This window comes from Xenopus laevis, chromosome 4S (assembly GCF_017654675.1).
Source record: "Xenopus laevis strain J_2021 chromosome 4S, Xenopus_laevis_v10.1, whole genome shotgun sequence".
Classification (NCBI taxonomy): domain Eukaryota; kingdom Metazoa; phylum Chordata; class Amphibia; order Anura; family Pipidae; genus Xenopus; species Xenopus laevis.
Window position 1 is genome coordinate 99,236,889 of NC_054378.1, and position 19,222 is coordinate 99,256,110.

The 19,222-nt window shown below is 40.4% G+C and overlaps 1 protein-coding gene across 2 annotated transcripts in view; it reads right to left on the bottom strand.

The window, feature by feature from the left end:
- Positions 1–17,333, bottom strand: part of fam83f.S (family with sequence similarity 83 member F S homeolog) — a 32,553-nt gene extending 15,220 nt beyond the window's left edge. Inside the window, exon 1 of one of the 2 annotated variants that reach the window (XM_041561629.1) lies at positions 16,638–17,333. In XM_041561629.1, the coding sequence (XP_041417563.1) occupies positions 16,638–17,114 (477 nt within the window). In that variant the 5' untranslated portion in view covers positions 17,115–17,333. The remainder of the gene's footprint in view (positions 1–16,637) is intronic. The other variant, XM_018261207.2, reaches the window with a different exon arrangement.
- Between the last annotated feature and the right edge of the window lie 1,889 nt (positions 17,334–19,222).

Genomic DNA, 19,222 nt, shown 5'->3' on the forward strand with positions numbered 1-19,222 from the left:
CCATTTTAAAAAATAAGGGCCGCCCCCTGGGATCATAGGATTCACTGTACTCACAAACATACCAACAAACCGTACTTGTTAGGTCACATGAGCCAATTAACAGACAGAGTTGTGTCTTTTGCTTCCACACTTCTTCCTGTTACAGTTAGAGTTGAAGTATTTCTGGTCAGGTGATCTCTGAGGCAGCACAGAGACCATCACAAAATGGTGGCTCAAGGCAAGAGATGTAAAAGGGCAAGATTTACTTTAATATATATTCCAGTTTGGTAAGATTCTTTAATATGCCACTTAATATGATATGAACTATCTGTTGCTTAAGTGTTCATTTTGGGGGTATAGTTTTCCTTTAAATGATGGTCAGTTGCAGGGCCGGATTTACATAGCGGGCGCCCCCAGGCCCACTGCTGTTAGTCGCCCCTGTCCCCTCCTGTTTGTAGGGATTGGTGCATGTGATATTTAAAAAATGAAGCCGGAGCTTCTATCAGCAGAAAACTGCACCGGCCCGGGGTTATGCCAGCGAACACCACAGAGTGCTCCTCTTCCGTCTTCTTTCTTCGTGCGGCTGCGCATGCGAGTGAAAAGCCGAACTTTAACGAAAATGTTGACTTTTTCATTCTACTGCGTATGCGTCTGCCCCGGGAAATTTGAAGAAAGAAGAAGCAGGAAGCTGATCGATCTGTGGTGCTCGGGGAAGAACCCCGGGGCGGTGCAGTTTTCTGCTGATAGGAGCGCTGGCCCGGGGGTTCAGGCAAGTAAATACAATCACTTGGGGGTGCCTAACATTTGGTACCCCCAAGCGCTAAACGACTTTCCTTCTCCTTTAAGTGAAAATATACTGTATGTATTATTACATTTAACCTTTGTATCATTGTTTTTTTAAATTTTGTATCTTCACTGTCCACTGTTTTATATTCCTAAAAGTATTGTATTGTAAACATCTTATTAGTATTGCACACTGCCTATTTGTTATCAGTATAAATCTACCCTGTTGTCCAGTTTTAACTAAAGCCTAAAAATGAATATGATTAAAAATGCCATATTTTCCATACTGAACTTATTGCACCAGCCTAAAGTGTCAGCTTCTCAATAGCAGCAATGATCCAGGACTTCAAACTTGTCACAGGGGGTCACCATCTTGGAAAGTGTCTGCGACACTCACATGCTCAGTGGGCTCTAAACAGTTGTTGAGAAGCTAAACTAAGGGGACAATGCACATTTACAAGCAGAAAATGAGGTTGGTCTATAATATAAGATGATGTAACAAGGCGGATTATTCAATTCAGATGCAAATTGCACTGGTTTCTGAGTTGACATGTAGTAATTATCTGTATTAATTACTAATTAGCCTTATATTGGGATATTTTTATTCTGTATATACAGTGAGTGAGTGGGTCTCTAAGCTCATTTCTCGCCTTGAACCACCATTTTGTGATGGGCTGTGTGCTGCCTCAGAGATCACCTGACCAGAAATACTGCAATTCTAACTGCATACCTCCCAACATTTTGGTGATAAACAGAGGGACAAAAAAAATTACTTTTCAGTACAAACGTAGGACTGCGGGTTGAGCTGTCAAAATCGGGACTGTCCTGTTGTAAACGTGACATTTGGGAGGTATGTAACTGTAACAGGAAGAAGTGAGGAAGCACAAGACATTTTGACAAATTGGCTCATGTGACCTAACAAGTATAGTTTGTTTGGTTTGTTTGTGTGCACCGTGAATGATCGATCCCAGGGGGCGGCCCTTATTTTTTAAAATGGCAGTTTTCTATTTATGATTACCCAATGGCACATACTACTAAAAAACTATATTATTAAATGGTTTATTTACCTGAAGCAGGGTTTTACATATGGACTGTTTTATGAGATATATTTTTTATAGAGATCTACATTGTTTGAGGGGTATAGTTTTCCTTTAAGGTTTAGTTTTTTAACGGTGATGACACAAATGGTGATTTGTCTCCTGAGGGAATTCTGCTATCTGCAGGTAACAAATAACCTAAAATACCTTCACAGCCAGAACAAAGAAGACTGGGTAAAACATTTCAATCAGGTACAGTTTCTCCAGAAGGTATTTTAGACGATATGTTACTAACAGTGGAGCAGATTTCCGCAATCGTCGTTGTGTGCCATCACTGTAAATGGCAAATATGAGAGCCCCTAAGTACTGCTCATTCTCACCAAAGATTCTGCAAAGCGAATGCAGCAATGGTGTGACACTCACAGAACAAGCAACCTCTGTTTAAAGGAGAACTAAACCCTATAAATGAATATGGCTTGAAATATCATATTTTACTGTAAATATTGAACTTATTTAACCGTAGCTTATTTAGAAACGAGGTTTAGCATCTCTATAGTTGTAATGATACAGGCCTTTAAAATTGTTACCGGAGTTTCCTATCTTGAATTTTGTTAGGAGTGTCAGTGACACACACATGTTGAGTAACTTTAAACTAAAGGGCCGTCAGAATTGATCAAGCAGAAAATTAGGTCGGCTTGTTGTATAAACTGATACTACAGGGCTAATTATTCAATTATAATGCTAATTTTGCTGGTTTCTGAGCTGCCATGTACCAATAATTATTTATTAATCAGCTTCAGCAATATATTGTGACATTTATATTATAAATAAATATATATATATATATATATATATATATATATATATATATATATATATATATATATATATATTTAGTATCAGGGCATGGGCCCCTAAACTCAGCAAGTGGCAGCAGCACAGAGCATGTGCAGTGAATTAGCGGAAAGAAGAGAAAGGGAGCTACAGGGGCATCTTTGGAGGAACAGATCTTTATTGCTATAGGGCTGTGATTGCCTTGGGTAGTTATAAAATCCCAAAACATAATGTACAACATTTCTACCCTAGTTCTTTAGTTAAGTTTTATTCTCTTTTAAATATACAGAGGTGCAAGTGAGCAGTCAGCCAAATCCCTATATCTGCACCTCCCTACAGACGATGCTGCCTCTGGCTCTGTTATGTCCTAAGAATCACTATAAATAATTATCAACTTGCAACTAACGCTTTTAAATTAGTGTACATGCCTCTTACATGATCATTGTGCAACTCAATGCAACACCCACTGTCTGTCTGTGCATAGAATTATATGGTGAGACTGGGTTTCCTGTTTTGAATGGGAACAGATTTGTGCATGGCCTAAGCCCTTGCGGAGCCTGAGCCCCCCAAGTGTCACATGTTTATGGATAATTTGCTCCAACAAGAGCGGTGATTTATTTCAGTTAATTTCTATGTAATTAACTGAAATATGGGCTATTTCTTTTACATCTATGGAACGTCTCAAAAGCTATAATCAATAATGGAAGAAACTGAGCTATTTAGTTGTTTCCCTTGAGAATATGAATAAAATTGAGAACATATGTCAAAGAATGTCTCCTGAGAAAGGATATTTTTTTGTCTTTTTGTTTTTTTACCATGAAGTTGGACTCCTTCTTCTGTTATCTTAAAGGGGCAGTATATCCATTGTTTATCACAAATGTAATGAATAGGGCTTGTAGCAAAAATGCTTTATTTTCCCTATTATCAATTCAGGTATGGGACCTGTTATCCAGAATGCTCAGGACCTGGGGTTTTATGGATAATGGGTCTTTCCAGAATTTGGATCTTCATACCTTAAAGGGGTTGTTCGCCTAGTAGGATGTAGAGAGTGCTATTCTGAGACAATTTGCAATTGGTTTTCATTTTTAATTACTTATGGTTTTGAGTTATTTAGCATTTTATTCAGCAGCTCTCCAGTTTGCAATTTCAGCTATCTGGTTGCTAGGGTGCAAATTACCCTAGCAACAATGCATTGATGGGAATAAGAGACTGGAATATGGAGAGCCCTGAACATAAAGATGTAAAAGTAGCAATAACAATAAATTTGTAGCCTTACAGAGCATTTGCTTTACATAGGGTCAGTGACCACCATTTGAAAGTTGGAAAGAGTCAGAAGAAGAAAGCAAATAATTCAAACATTTAAAAAAATAATAAAATATGAAGATCAATTGTAAAGTTTTTTAGAATTAGCAATTCTATAACATACTAAAAGTTAACTTAAAGGTGAACCACCCCTTTAAGTCTACTAGAAAATCATGTAAACATTAAATAAATCCAATAGGCTGGTTGGGATTAATTATATTTTAGTTGGGATCAAGTACAGGGTTTAATTATTACAGAGAAAATGGAAATTATTTTTAAAAATCTGGATTATTTGGATAAAATGGAGTCTATGGGAATAGTAATTCGGAGCTTTCTGGATAACGGTTTCCCGGATAACAGATCCCATACCTTTATTTGTTTTGTGGTAGATGACCGCTCTGTGTACTAAAGAAGGCAGCTGGTTCTATTCTGCTGCATTTTTATTTTTTTTCGAAGAGCGGAATAAAATGACCCTTCCCAGTATCAAGGATTCATTTGTGTTCATTGACTTAGAAGAGAGAGCAGTTCATATTTGGGTCGATATTCCACTTTTACTCTATAGAAAGGTCACATTATGACATTATATTAAAAATACTGATGTTAACATTTTTAAAACTTACTACAGCACCTTCTCTGTAAACTATAGTACTTAAGTATAAATACTGTATATAAATATATAAATACTTAAGTATGCAAATGCACTGCTCTTGTAAAGCCCAGAATGTTGTGAATTAAATAGTATGTTTTCGTCCATTTTAGCATGACTACTACAGTCATAAATGAGGCTTTTGGTTTTGTTGTGAGCTTGGCCATCAGTACAAAGTTTAACTCCAGTTCATAACCATGAAGTCTAGCCCATTATTCAAACACTCCATATACACTCTCCTTTGGAAAAATCAGCACAGGATCAAGTCAAACAGGTTCTTCAGAGCAGATTTACATTTTCAAGAAAAGAGAACAAAACTGCATTTTGTCAGGGAAAACCTAGTAATTGGGACAATCCTGGAACAATTCAAGCACTGTTCATATTCAGGTGATTAGAAAGCTTATACCATGTGGTATATTTATCAAAGGGTGACACTGGAGCTGCCACCATCTGCCGGGGGGAAATTTCACAGCTATTTAGGGACATATTTATTAAGGGGGTAAAGTAAAAAAAAAAACCATAGTAAAAAAACAATATTAATAGTGCATAGTCATATGTTGCCACGAAACAGTGTCATGGTTTACAAACTCTATATTTTCAGTGTCGGACTGGCCAGACCCCCTCTCCCGATATCTAAATTTTGGTGAAAAAAAGGTTTTCGGCGCCGCGCATGCGAACTGATCGACGCAGCTCGCACTTGTGCATGATGCATCCCAGTAGGGGGCCAGGGGGGCCGGAGGGGGGCCCTGGACCAGAAGTCCCGGTGGGCCCTGGGGCCCCCAGTGCGACCCTGTATATTTTTGTCATCTTACTTTAACAGAACTGTAACACCAAAAAATAAAAGTGTTTTAAAGGACTGACAACATAATGTACTGTTGCCATGCACTGGTAAAACTGGTGTGTTTGCTTCAGAAACAAAACTATAGTTTATATAAACAAGCTGCTGTGTAGCCATGGGGGCAGCCATTCAAGCACAGGATGCACAGTAAATAACAGATAAGTTCTGAAGAATCCCATTGTACAGTATACTGCAGAGCTTATCTGTAGTGATAGGCAAATCTGTGGCAAGAAATCCGCATATTTACCACGAAATTTGCCAAACCGTGAAAAAATTCACAAAATGCATCAAAGTCTATGGGCGTCAAAATTATTTTGACATGAGTGACCATTTTTATACGCATGACTATTTGGTCCAAATGCTTTAAAGTCAATGGGTGTCAGAATTATTTTGATGCTTGCCAATTTTTTTTGATGTGCCTTATTTTTGTACGGCGAATTGTTACCGTAGTTTCGAATTAATTCAATTGTGGTGAAATGCGGAGATTTGCAAGAGAATTAGTGTATGGCAAATTTATTTGCCCATCACTACTTATCTGTTATCTGCTGCATATACTGTGCCTTTTTTCCTTTTTCAGTCTTGAAGGGCTGCCCCCATGATTACACAGCAGCTAGTTTACATACACTATAGTTGTATTGTTTCAGAAGCAAACACACTGTATTACCAGTGCAGTGCATTATATTGTCATTCCTTTAAATCACTTTAATTTTTTGGTGTTACTGTTCCTTTAAGTCAGTATTACAAAATGAACAGGAATGACAGCAATTTATACACAATGTTTTATATTTACACATTGTGGCAGAAAGAACACATACACAACTAGAACCTCATTTGCACAATCCTGTGGGGTTTACTAATGAACACAGTTCAAATCTGCACATGGGCAGCAGCCAGCAACCCATAGAAACCAATTGGTGATTTATTTTATAGGCTACTATTTTCAAAGTTGCTCACTGTTCAGAAATAAGCCACTGTAATAAGGGATTGTAGTGACCAAGTAGATGGGGTGTTATGTGGAACTGCGGTAACAGATTGGATGTAGAATTGAGTTGGATCCCATTGACACAGTCACTGGTTAAAGGGACTCATGATTTTTATGGTATCGTTTTTACTCTAAATTACACTGTTTACACTGTAAATAATTCACTCTACCATGTAAAATTTAATTTCTAACCTAATATTGGTGTGTAGGCAGCCATCTCAGGTAGATTTGCCTGGTTTTGCTTGGTCATGTACTTTCAGAAAAAGCCAGCACTTCAGGATCGAACTTTCATGCAGGCTATTGTTTCTCTACTCAATGTAACTGTAACATCCATGAGACCGCAGGACACTGACAATACAGTATTGTCAGTGTGCTGCGGTCTCATGGATGATATATATGATATATATGACTTCAACCCATGGCAGAGTAATTGATTGCTAAGCACCTGGTCCGAAAGGATAAGACAGAGGTTGAGAGGTCTCCCGCACTTGCACTGTGCCATAGAACTTTTTTTTTTTTGCGGCCGCCATGTTGGCCCTCTACGCGTCACATCATGTGTCTCCCTGTGTTAAGTTTGCATTCTCCAAATTGAATCCTCCCTCATGACCTCTCGCGTCACACACACATCAATACCAATTGTTCGCGTTACTGCATCTCTCCAAAACGCTACCTGCCCTGTGAAATCTGAAAGCGTTCTGACCAAAATAAATGCAAGATATGCTAAGGAACGATCACGTTTCTATAGCAACCCGTCCGGATCGTTGGATAACGAAAGGGATGTCTTTGGGATTACAAGCACTTATCAATATTTTTTACCACGATATTGAAATACAGCTAAAGGCAAAACTATATAGAGGCACAATTCTTGTAAGTATCTCTCCAAAATGTGGACTATATATACAACTTTATTTGATTTTTACCTTTCCTTCTCCTTTAATCACAAATTTCGATATGCATTCAATGGTACACAGGTCACTCACCACTCCACTTTTCTGGCCGGGTGCACCGCCCTGAGCCTGCATCTTTGGGAGACTTTCACAGCCAATATAGAACCTTTTCGGCGTGCATTCTACGAATCAGCAGGCAGCGGTGAAGTTAAATAGCATTTTATTTCCTGAACAATTCTCTTCCTATTGCGTGCAGATTCGTAGAGTGCATGCCAAAAAGGTTCTATATACAATGTAACTGAAAGTGTCTCAGTGGGACATAGATTTTTACTATTGAGTGCTGTTCTTATATCTACCAGGGAGCTGTTTTCTGGTTATCTTACGATTGTTCTGCTGATGGGGGGTATGGGGTTGTGCAATATCACTCCAACTTGCAGTGCTGCAGTAAAGAGTGACTGAAGTTTATCAGAGTACAAGTCATGACTGGGGGCTCCTGGGAAACTGACAATATGTCTAGCCCCATGTCAGATTTCAAAATTAAATATAAAAAAAATCTGTTTGCTCTTTTGAGAAATGGATTTCAGTGCAGAATTCTGTGGGAGCAGCACTATTAATTGATGCGTTTTGAAAAAAACATATTTTCCCATGACCGTATCCCTTTAAATACTTCTGTAACAATTTAAAGGAACAGTAACACCAAAAAAATAGTAATAAACATATCATGTACTGTTGCCCTGCACTGGTTAAAACTGATTTGTTTGCTTCAGAAACACTACTATACCTCATATAAACAAGCTGCTGTGTAGCAATGGCAAAAATTGAAAAAGCCTATGTGGCACAGGTTAAATAGTGGATAACAGATAACACCATTGTGTTCTACAGAGTTTATCTATTACTGTATCTGCTGTGTAACCTGAGCCTTATCTCCTTTGAATGGCTGCCCCCATTGCTGCACAACAGCCTTTTCATATAAACAATAGTAGTGTTTCTGAAGCAAACACAGCAGTTTTATCAGTACAGGGCAACACTGCATTATATTTTTATTACTTTAAAACACTTTCCTTTTTTGATGTTACTGTTCCTTTAAGATAAGCAGGTCTCATTAGCAAAACTGTAATAACACATAAAAACCACAGAAATGTGTTCAAACTTTCATTACCTGCTAGATTTTGTAAAATGGACATGGTAATTGGCATAATCAATAACGTTGTCCCTCTTTCTATTTCCAAAATGTTGGGAGGTATGTGGATGTATTACACCAGTGATCCCAAACAGTGGCTCCTAAATAACATGTTGCTCACCAACCCCTTGGATGTTGCTCCCAGTGGCCTCAAAGCAGGTGCTTATTTGAATTCCAGGCTTGGAGACAAGTTTTAGTTGCATAAAAACAGATGTATTGCCAAACAGACTCCTGTAAACTAACAGTCCACATAGGGCTACCAAATGGCCAAGCACCGCCCTTATTTAGCATCACTAGTGATCGACAAATTTGTCCCGCGAAACAGGCAAAAAATTAGCGAAACGTGAATTTTGACGCCAGTGACAATTCGGTGGCGACAATTTCGCTGCCAGTGCCAATTGACACGCATTAAAGTCAATGGGTGTTTGTTTAATCGTTGCCGGGACTTTCGCCAATGTCAGAATTGACAGAAAATGTGCAAATTTGCGACTGGCGAATAAATGCGCCCATCACTGAGCGTCACCCAGGAACATTTTTTATGCTTGAGTTTCTCCCCAACTCTTTTTACTTCTGAACGTTGCACAAGGGTAACAAAGGTTGGGGACCCCTGTATTACACTTTGCCAGAACAGGTTTCAATAGCAGCTGCACATTGGACATTCTCGCCCTTAGGGCCTGATATAGCTGTTAAATGATTCTGACAAAGGAATGTTTTACTGCTGAATCTTGCCACAACTAACGTCATTGATTTATAAATATTATTGTAGGTTTCTTCTCTTCACATTTGTAGCACGGTGACTACACAAAAAGTTCTATTAAGTCTCTAATAACAATTATAATCAAAAACTGTATAGGTATCTGCCTTGTGACTCTTCGGTAACTGCAGAACTACAACTCCCACCATGCCTGTGTGGGTGTTATGTGTACAAGTAGGGGCAGGTAAAGTGTAATGTGTTTGGGAAACAGAAAAGCCAAGTTGTGATTCCTACAGCTCACTGGTTGGATTATTAGCACATGACATGCTAAATTCATTATGTATCCCATACCATTTGGATACAAATGTATATTTGATAAATTGAGTTTTTCTGTGCATGTGGCCCCCACAACAAGTATTAATAAAGAAAAACAATCCTGATGTGGGGGGGGGGGGACTGAGGACACTCTACCAATGCATGGGTCACAGTACCCTCTCCACCTAGTGGTCTAACCAACTAACCTGCTTAGGCCCCTTTCACATTTACACTTAGTAGGACCAGTTTTATTACGGACAAACCGGCCTATATGTCTTTGGAATGTGGAGGAAAACAAGAGTACACAGACAGAGGAAACCCACACAGACACAGATAGAACATACAAACTCCTTACATATGACCTCCAAGCCCGACTTGAACTCAGGACCCTACCCACTGAGCCACTTTTTTAAAGCTTATTATCACATTAAACAGTGCCAGTATACCTCCCAACTGTCCAGTTTTCTGTGGGACAGTCCCGATTTTGTCAGATCAGCCTGCAGTCCCTGGTTTCTTACTGAAATGTCCAGAGTTTCTCTTTGATCTCCTGCACTCATGCCAGAAAAAGATACAACATTTCTGAAACCTAATTAAAGTAAGAGGCTTTTTGTCAGAACACTGAGGAGCTGCATTTTGGCACATTTGTAACAATTTAACATAAGCAAAGAAACAATTTAAGATAAAGACATCTCTTGGGCAAACCGTGACTCACAGTTTAAAGGGCAATTTCCGTTTCATTAGCATGGACATCGTAATTATTGGGTGTGGGCCGTAAAATGGCGTGGCCAAAAATTTTGCCACGCTAAGCGCGGCTAGTGTTTTTGTCCTTCTTAACTTTTTACAAATGTTGGGAGATATGTGCCAGCTAGGGTTGCCACCTGGCCAGTATTTATTAATATTAATGTTATTAATAGGGAAAAAATCGGAATATCTGAAGGCCAGTATTTTTTTTCAAAAAAGGTGGCAACCCTAGTGCCAGCCTTAAATACCTGTCAGTAGGCCTTCTGTACCAGCTTGCAGGTAGTTGGTTACTTTATTATAAGCCAGTCAAGTACAGCAACCCTATAGTAGTGAAAATATCCCCCCCCTCCACTACAGCCATTGAATTACAGTGCCAAGCAGCCTTTTGTTGATAGCCCATCCTTGCCTCAGACACATGGCTACTGTTCCTACTGCACTTCTGGCACAATGATTATTTTGCTTTCCGCGCCACTCTGCTCTGGGTGTTTGGGACAGTTTAGGACTTTGGATGCAGTCAATAACTGATTATAATCAATTAAGATACAAAGTTCAGATTAGTCTGAAAATAAAGGAGACATGAGTGGTTGACAGGATAGTGGAAGTACATACAGGATATATAGTTTATAATGTGTGTAATAAATGGTAACTGTCACAAATATAAAAAATGACCCAAAACAAGGAAGTTAGTATAACACTATTTGCTCTTTTAAATGGTGGGCTTGTTTCTACATTGGAAGTTGCTCTGGAAAATATGTTGTTACAGGATTTCAGATAAGGTCTTTTTCGTGCCTCACTCTTTGGGGGCTTTCCCAATACTTTGTTAACTGTTTAGCACCCATGTAATATGCTCACACAGTACTGAAATATTCACCAAACTGCAATTGTTTCTCAAAGTTTCAAAGAGTTTTTTTCCCAGCATGCAGAACTCGTTTCTGTAAATACCCAGGGGCACATTTAACAAGGTCAGATTGTTTTCCCTGATAAAATGTGCATCATTTTTTTGACAGGTTGACATGATTATTTTCGTAACTGTGTAAACAAACAATCTGTCTCATATATCAGAACAATTACCCACCTCCTACCCACCTCCTGCTACTGGGGTTTTTTTTTAACAAAGAAAGGTTCATGAGCTTTGAACATATTTTTTTCAAAACACATCAGTTAATAGTGCTGATCCAGCAAAATTCTGCACTGAAATCCATTTCTCAAAAAAACAAACAGATTTTTTTATGTGAAATCTGTCAGTCATTTTGTCAGTTTCCCAGCTACCCCAGTCATGTGACTTGTGCCTGTACTTTAGGATGGAACTACTTTCTGGCAGGCTGTTATTTCTCCTACTTAATATATCAGTCTCAGTGGGACTTGGCTTTTACTATTGAGTGCTGTTCTTAGATCTTCCAGGGAGCTGTTATCTTGTGTTAGGGAGCTGCCATCTGGTTACCTTCCCATTGTTCTGATGGCTGCTGGGGGGGGGGTGATATCACTCCAACATGCAGTACAGCAGTAAAGAGTGATTGAAGTTTATCAGAGCACAAGTCACATGACTGGGGCAGCTGGGAAATTGACAATATGTCCAGCCCCATGTCAAATTTCAAAATTGAATATAAAAAAAATCTGTTCGCTCTTTTGAAAAATAGATTTCAATGCAGAATTCTGATGGAGCAACAATATTAACTGATGCATTTTGAAAAAAACATGTTTTCCCATGACAGTATCCCTTTAAGTGTTGGTATTTGTACATGGATAGAAAACAGGCTGAATGATCATGTACAGAGCATGGTTGTGGGTGGTACATTATCTGCCTGGTGTAGTGTTTTTAGTGGGGTGAAGGCAAGTTCTGTATTGGGCCCATCTGTATTTAATTTGTTCATTAATTACTTGGGGGAGGGCAATGTAAGTAACGTATCAATGTTTGCAGATGACACAAAACTATGCAGCCTGAATGATTCTACACTGGATGCGATATCCTTGTAGTAGGTTCTGGACAAACTGGTAATCCAAGTGGCAGATGAGATTCAATGTTGATAAATGTAAGGTTATATACAAGGGATGTAAATATGTACAAGCTGCTTGAATAGGTTTAGGCAAATCCATAATGTAGAAGGACTTAGAGGTTCTTGTGGATAATAAACTTGGCTGTAGCAAGAGATGCCAGTCAGCTGCTTTAAGGGTAAACAAGATGTGAGCCGTGTAAAAAGTGGGTTAGACAGGGTAATCTTTCCCTTTTGCAAACCTCTAGTAAGCTTCTAAAATATGCTGGGTAGTTTTGGTCTACAGTGCTCTCTGATGCTTTAGTAACCATATCCAGTAGGTCCTTCCAGTAGACACAGGGGTGTCCACAGTGAAATGTGGGATTTTCTTCCTGAAGCAGTTGAACTGGCAGATATATGAGATAACTTCAAGGCTGGATGACTAGTTAGGGTTAATGCAATGTGGCTTTAGCACAAAGCTGATCCAGGGACTAGTCTGATTGCCATCTAGGAGTCAGGAAGGATTTTCCCCCCTCCGAAAAAAAATTGGAGAGACTTTAGATGGCTTTTTGGATCTTTTTCTGGATAATCTAGCAGTTAGGGTGGTTTCAGTGGCGGAACTACCAGGGGAGCAGGGGGTGCGAGCGGGCCATGGCCCGCACCCCCTCAGGGCCCCCGGCAGTCCGTTCGCCACTGAAAATGCGGCCAAATGCGGCCGTACGGAGGGGGGCGGGGCCCGGCTGCGCGTCACGCACCAGGGCCCGTCCCCCTCTAGGATCGCTACTGGGTGGTTTCATTAGACGAAAATGTTGGACTTGATGGATATGTGTCTTTTTGTAGCCTAAATTACTATGTTATTATGTATAACCTACTGGCCAAAGAGTTGCAAGCCAGTCAGTTTCCTTAATTTAAAATAAATCCACCAGCCTGAGTGAAAACTAATAGGGTCCTTACTGACAGTTGTGGTACCCTGAGATAATTAAAATCAATTCCTTCTTTCGCTTTCATTCTTGTTGATTTGGCATACATTGAATACAACCGTCAACAGGTGGCCTACCCACTGCTCTGGGAAATGCAGTTTACAATAGCTGGAGAGCAGCGAGATTAGTATTGCTCATTTTCAACGATCATTGCATACAATGATAGGAGCATATAAGTGCAACATTGAAAGGCAACTAAATACCCACATTAACTTTAGGTAATTTACAATGCCCTGCACAATGTGCAAAGTGCAAAAAAGTAATGCTGCAATCGAAATATTTTTGAACTTTGCACACTGCGTATGTCATTTGAAAAATTGTTACAGGCCTCTGCACTCTTTTCCAAAGGCAGAGAATCAAGCAAGTCACATAGGTGGCCGCAACCACCCACCCCTTTCCTTGCATGCCATTCAGGATGTGCAGCCCACATCAGGGCCCTGTCCTTACTGTCTTCCAAAAAGGCATGCAGTAAAGACATGGCTGCTGAGCCTCCTAATGCTGCTGTCTGTCCTGAGTGCTGGACTTTTGATCTGGCATTTGGAGCAGACACCTGCAATCCCTTGAGAGCACTTTTGTACCTGTTAACAGTCTTGCACTTTTGCCCACCAATGAAAATGACCCCTGTAAATATGTTGGTGCCAAGGGCGGAGATACCAGGGGTGCAGCGGGTGTGATTGCAAATCTGGCATAAAAGTTGCATCCAGGGCCAACTAGTTCCATTATTGGTTGGTGCCATATAAATAAACAATAATAATACATACATTTTATAATAATACATTTTAGTGGTATTATTAAGAAAGGAACAGCCAGTGACTTCTACTGAAACTGGATACATGTCGAAGGATCGCAAGCTTTGATGCCTTTGACTGTACCAGTTCAAGCAGAGCCCAAAAACACTATGGACAGTTACAGGAGGTATGAACTGGTCAGAGAACTGGACTGAAGCTAGTAGTATCAATGAGGCCTAATCCTAAAATAGACATTGCATTACATAAAATAGACTCTGGTAGAATTATGTAAAATATGAATATTTTGTCAGAAAAATCTCTTATGTTATGGATTGGACCAATCTTCCTTTGCAAATGAGACTTCTGCCCACCAAAACTTAAAGGCATTGTTCAGTGTAAAAAACTGGGTAAATAGATAAAAACAAAATGTTTCTAATATAGTTAGTTAGCCAAAAATGTAATGTATAAAGGCTGGAGTGACTGGATGTCTAACATAATAGCCAGAACACTACTTCCTGCTTTTCAGCTCTCTTGGTTTCCACTGATTGATTACCAGTCAGTAACCAATCAGTGACTTGAGGAAGGGGCACAGGGATCATAAATGTTTGCTTTTGAATCTGAGCTGCATGCTAAGGATCAATTGCAAACTCACTGAGTTATGTCCCATGTGGCCTCCCTTCAAGTCGCTGACTAACTCAGAGTTAGAGAGCTGAAAAGCAGGAAGTAGGATTCTGGCTATTATTTTAGGCATCCAGTCACTCCAGCCTTTATACATTACATTTTTGGCTAACTAACTATATTAGAAATATGTTTTATTTTTCACAAGCTATCTTTTTACCCCATTTTTATTTTCACAATGAACTGTTCCTTTAAGGCTCAGTGGAATTTCTACAATGTTTCTAAAAGGTCCAAGCCTTTTTTCTCCGAAAAAAGGAAAGGGAGACTAAACACTGACTAAACGCTACACTTGGGCCCCCTGTGCCCCCCCCCCCTGCTTGAATTGCACACCAGCACCCTCCTGAAGCATGAGACATAAATTTCCCCCTACTAATTTATCATGGCCCCAAGGAGGTGTGTCTGTTCCTACCCCCTGTAGTTATGCTACTGATTGTCCCTGATGTTTCTCACAGAAGATTGCACTGGGACCGATAAAGATTTTTTTAACCTGGCCAATCAATTTTCTGACAGATGTCGAACGAAAAATCGTACCATGTACGATCGTTTGAATCCCACTAACTTCACGATAATTTGAGGGATTGGTCGGACTTCGGTAAAATCGGTCGTTCGGCCAGCAAAATGTTTGCGTCTATGGGGACCTTAACTGTGAAGCTAATCTGGTCCTGACTTTAACTGCAGATATTCCTGGTCCTGATCACTGCCAGATAGCTAGGGACAAGAAGTCAATTGGCCAGACATTGTAGTGTATGTTTGTAAAGGGGCCTCTTTTGGCACACAATTTCCTTGTCCTAACTTTTTTGTCAGGTGCATTGTGCTTGGGGTCAATACAATTGGTTTACAATTCATTTTGTATCTATTTAATTATCAACTGTTGAACGGAACATTTCCATTGCTAAAGCAATCATGGAAACACACCATAAACACCACGAGGATCCAGATTTGTATTCTGAGCCACAGGTAAGAATTGCTGTTTTAAAAGTTTCTTTAGACTTCCAATTCCTTAGTCAGGCTGTTTGGTGGGTCAGAGGCAGTGCATAACCTCAGGTGAGCCAAATATTGTATGACAACACCATGTAGTGCTGTAATGTTCTATCCTAACCAAACTCCTTGGGCCATAACCCTACTAGAAGGCATTCTCCTACTGGCTTTTCCAGGTGGGTCGCCTGAGACAAAAGGCTCATTTAAAATGAAGAATTATAACTATACATAAAAGGATGGAACAGTTGGTTTAAAGCATCAGTTTCCCTTTAAATCCCTGAGGGTGATAATGTAAAACAGGACAGGTACCTCTCAGGAATTGCTGTTTCAGGGAAGAGCCTTTGGAAAAGATGTTTCAGTTCATGTGGGATGGGCTAAATAGTTAATGAGAACAAGTTTTACAGCAGGTAAGATTAGGCTGATTCAGGAAGGAAGAGTGGGCAGACTTGATCTTTTTCCTCTCTGCATTCATACATGCAGGGATGGAAATTTCTGTACACTTTACTAGTCCGAGACAATTAGAGAAATTCAGGTGACGATTTCAAAACACAGATTTTCCCAAACAGGTCAGTACAGGAGTGAGCGCATATTTTAGTGCCAGGAACCTTTTTTTTTTCCTGAGAATTCGCTGGGACCCCGCATGTTGTTTCATTGAAATAATACTCGAAAAGGGGTTGCTAACAGTGAGAATACAAAGGTAAGCACAAGAACCTAATCAATTATGAACCTGAAGAAGGTACTGACAACCATTTGCAATATTAGTCTCTGATTTAATTGCCCAACACCTCTCCTTAGTGCCCAGCTGTCAGTATATTTCCTGTGGAGTATGATATAATTGCCCCAAACTTTGTCTTAATATATGTTCAACTCAATATATTTGCCCAGCAGGGTCTGAAATAATTACCGTAGAACACCTTTCCTTAGTTCCTAGCTGCCAGAAAAAAGCCCCATGGCCCAACACATTTGCTAACTGTAGTGCTTCCAGTGCTTGCTCTATGGGGTATGACAGAATTGCCCAGGAACTCTTCTTAGTGCCCAGCTACCAGTATATTCCATACAAGTTATGAGAGCAATGACCAACTTACCTTTTTGGCTGTCTGGATGAGGTCCCTAATTACAGCCTTGATGGTGGGAGCATTCTCCTTGGGTGGGTGGGTATAAACGAGCATATTGGAGACCCCTCTATAGAAGCCATTTTCAGGCCAGCCAAGGTCCAGGGGTGGGATTTCAGTATCAGACTTCTCAGGCCAGTATTGCAATGAATCTTTTTCCTCTTGAGGTTCCTGCTCCAGCTTGTTGGATTTTGCTTTTGACTTTTTTGAGGTTTCTGACTCAATGTCATATTCTTTCCAAAAATCCTTCAAGTCGATTAATTCCTTGGTGGATAGGAAGCCCCTGACATTGTACTCCTTAACGTACTCCCTGTAACCCTGGATCCCACGCTGAAAAAGCACCTCCAGGCAGCGTCGGTGCTCCTCACTGTAGTAGAACTGGCACATGTCCTCTGTCACTTTCTTATTAACATGGTCGTCTCGCAGGCACTCCAACTGGGAATCGGCCATGGCCTCTCCTAAGCACTGTCCCTGAGTCACAAACACACTTTATATGTGAGCGAGTGCTACTGTCCCAGAGTCAAACACTAACAGTTTATATGGGAGCGGGTGGTACTGTCCTACAGTTTATAATGGGGGAGGGAGCACAAGGGAGGGACTGTACCTGAAAGCTTACCTAGCCCAGCCCCTATCCCTGCTATATGTTACACGTAATACTGAGCCACGGCTGATTCACAGTATTGCCAAGGGCTGCTGTATGCCGGTACATGTCAGCAGTAAAGTGAGTCATGCATGGAACTGCTGGTGGAACTATCTCAGGGGGAGAGACTGTGTACTCCAATCCTTAGGGGGCATTGCTTGTATGGAAGAGAGGAAAAAAGATCAAGTCAGTTTACTCTTCCGTATGTGCATGATTTTACCTGCCATAAAACTGGTTTTCATTAACAATTTAGCCCCTCCTACATTAACAGAAACACCTTTCAATGAATCCACCAGTTTTTCACTGAAACTGCAGTTCCTGTTTTACATAATTGCCTTGGCTAAAGGGTAACATGTTTCTTAACATTTGTTTTATTCCCTTTTAGTGCTAAATACTGTACTGTGGTGTTGCTATGCACATATCTGGCCAGGCCCGGACTGGCAATTTGTGGGTTCTGGCAAATGCCAGAGGGGCTGCTGTAAGATGAAATAGACAGTCAGTATATAGTGGGCTGTGGGGGGGGGGGGTATTTGGGCCTCTGTATACTTGAAATGCCAGGGCCTATTTTGGATCCCAGACCTGTTTCTGGCCCATGCCCATTCACACTGGACACAGATGCAGAGCTCCTAACTGTAGGTCATAATGACCCCTTTTTTTTAAAATGTCCTGCCAATTATAGTTACAAAAGAGAACAAAATCGCCACTTTTTTTTTTTAAAAAAAAGTGCATTGAATCTCTTGTTTGCAGAAGGAAGTAAATAAAGTGCCTTGTAACTCACATATTAGGCTAGTAAGGAGCAGAATGAAGCATCGGTTTATTTTTATACATGGGCTGCACTCGCCAACTCTTGTCGAAATGTACTCACACAGGTGCGTGTATGGGTCAAATACAGGTGGGACACAATATGCTGCATTCCACTTGTGTCGGACGCCTGAATGCACCCTTGTGAATACAGGCCCCTTCAAAAGAATAGATTGTGTTTCTTCCTGTGATTCCCTGCAGTGAAACGCATTATAACTGGCCACTGGGGAACGCAGGGCATAAGGCCTATGTGGAAGAACCCTTAAGACTGCGCGTAAATACAGAGAGTTTTAGCTTAATGACCAGTTTCTTCCATGAGGCAGTTCCCTACAAGTTACCAGGAGCGGCAAAACTTTTTGGCTATTAAATCTGGCTTTTCTAGCACAGAGAGTGCAATTGTGCTCTCTGCACTAGCGATGCGGCTCCCTGGAGCCCTCCGGCTATTCAAAGCTGTGGGAACAAGAAGGGGAGGAGATCAGCATCGGGCAGCATTGTGAAAGCAGCCTCAGATGGCTTTAGGGCTAGGATTGCCCCTGTCAATAATAGCGGGAAGTTAGGACTCTGACTCCTGCTCCAATTCAACATTATGTCCATGGGTTACTGCGCTACAGAATATTTTTAGCAGCCAAGTGATTCAGTTATGGTACTGTTTGCAAGTTCGTTTTGTAGTAAAGCAATATAGTGCCTGGGGTAGTGGCTATAACTGTGGGATGGAGTGCATAGTACAGCGAAATTATATTAGGTCACGGAGATGTAACTACTATGCGAACTATGTACATAGTAATGCAAGATAGTAAAAGTTTTCAAATTCCTTATTCTGACATGTCTGCTTTAGGCAATGGCACACAGGTCGATATATCGCGTGCGGTTAAATCGTCACTGCCACGAGTCTATTGATTAACATTATGATTTCCGCAAATAAAACGTAGTACTTGTAGCGATCCGCCCAAGTGGAGCTCCAAGTAGGGTTGCCATCTGGCTGGAAATGTTGTTTGATGCCAATGGTATATAGGGAAAAAACATCAAAATTGTGCTTTTAGATATAGAAGCCCCTCGCGACCACTATAGTTACACCACTGGATCCAGCTTAACCAAAGGAAATTGTCTCCCTTTGCAT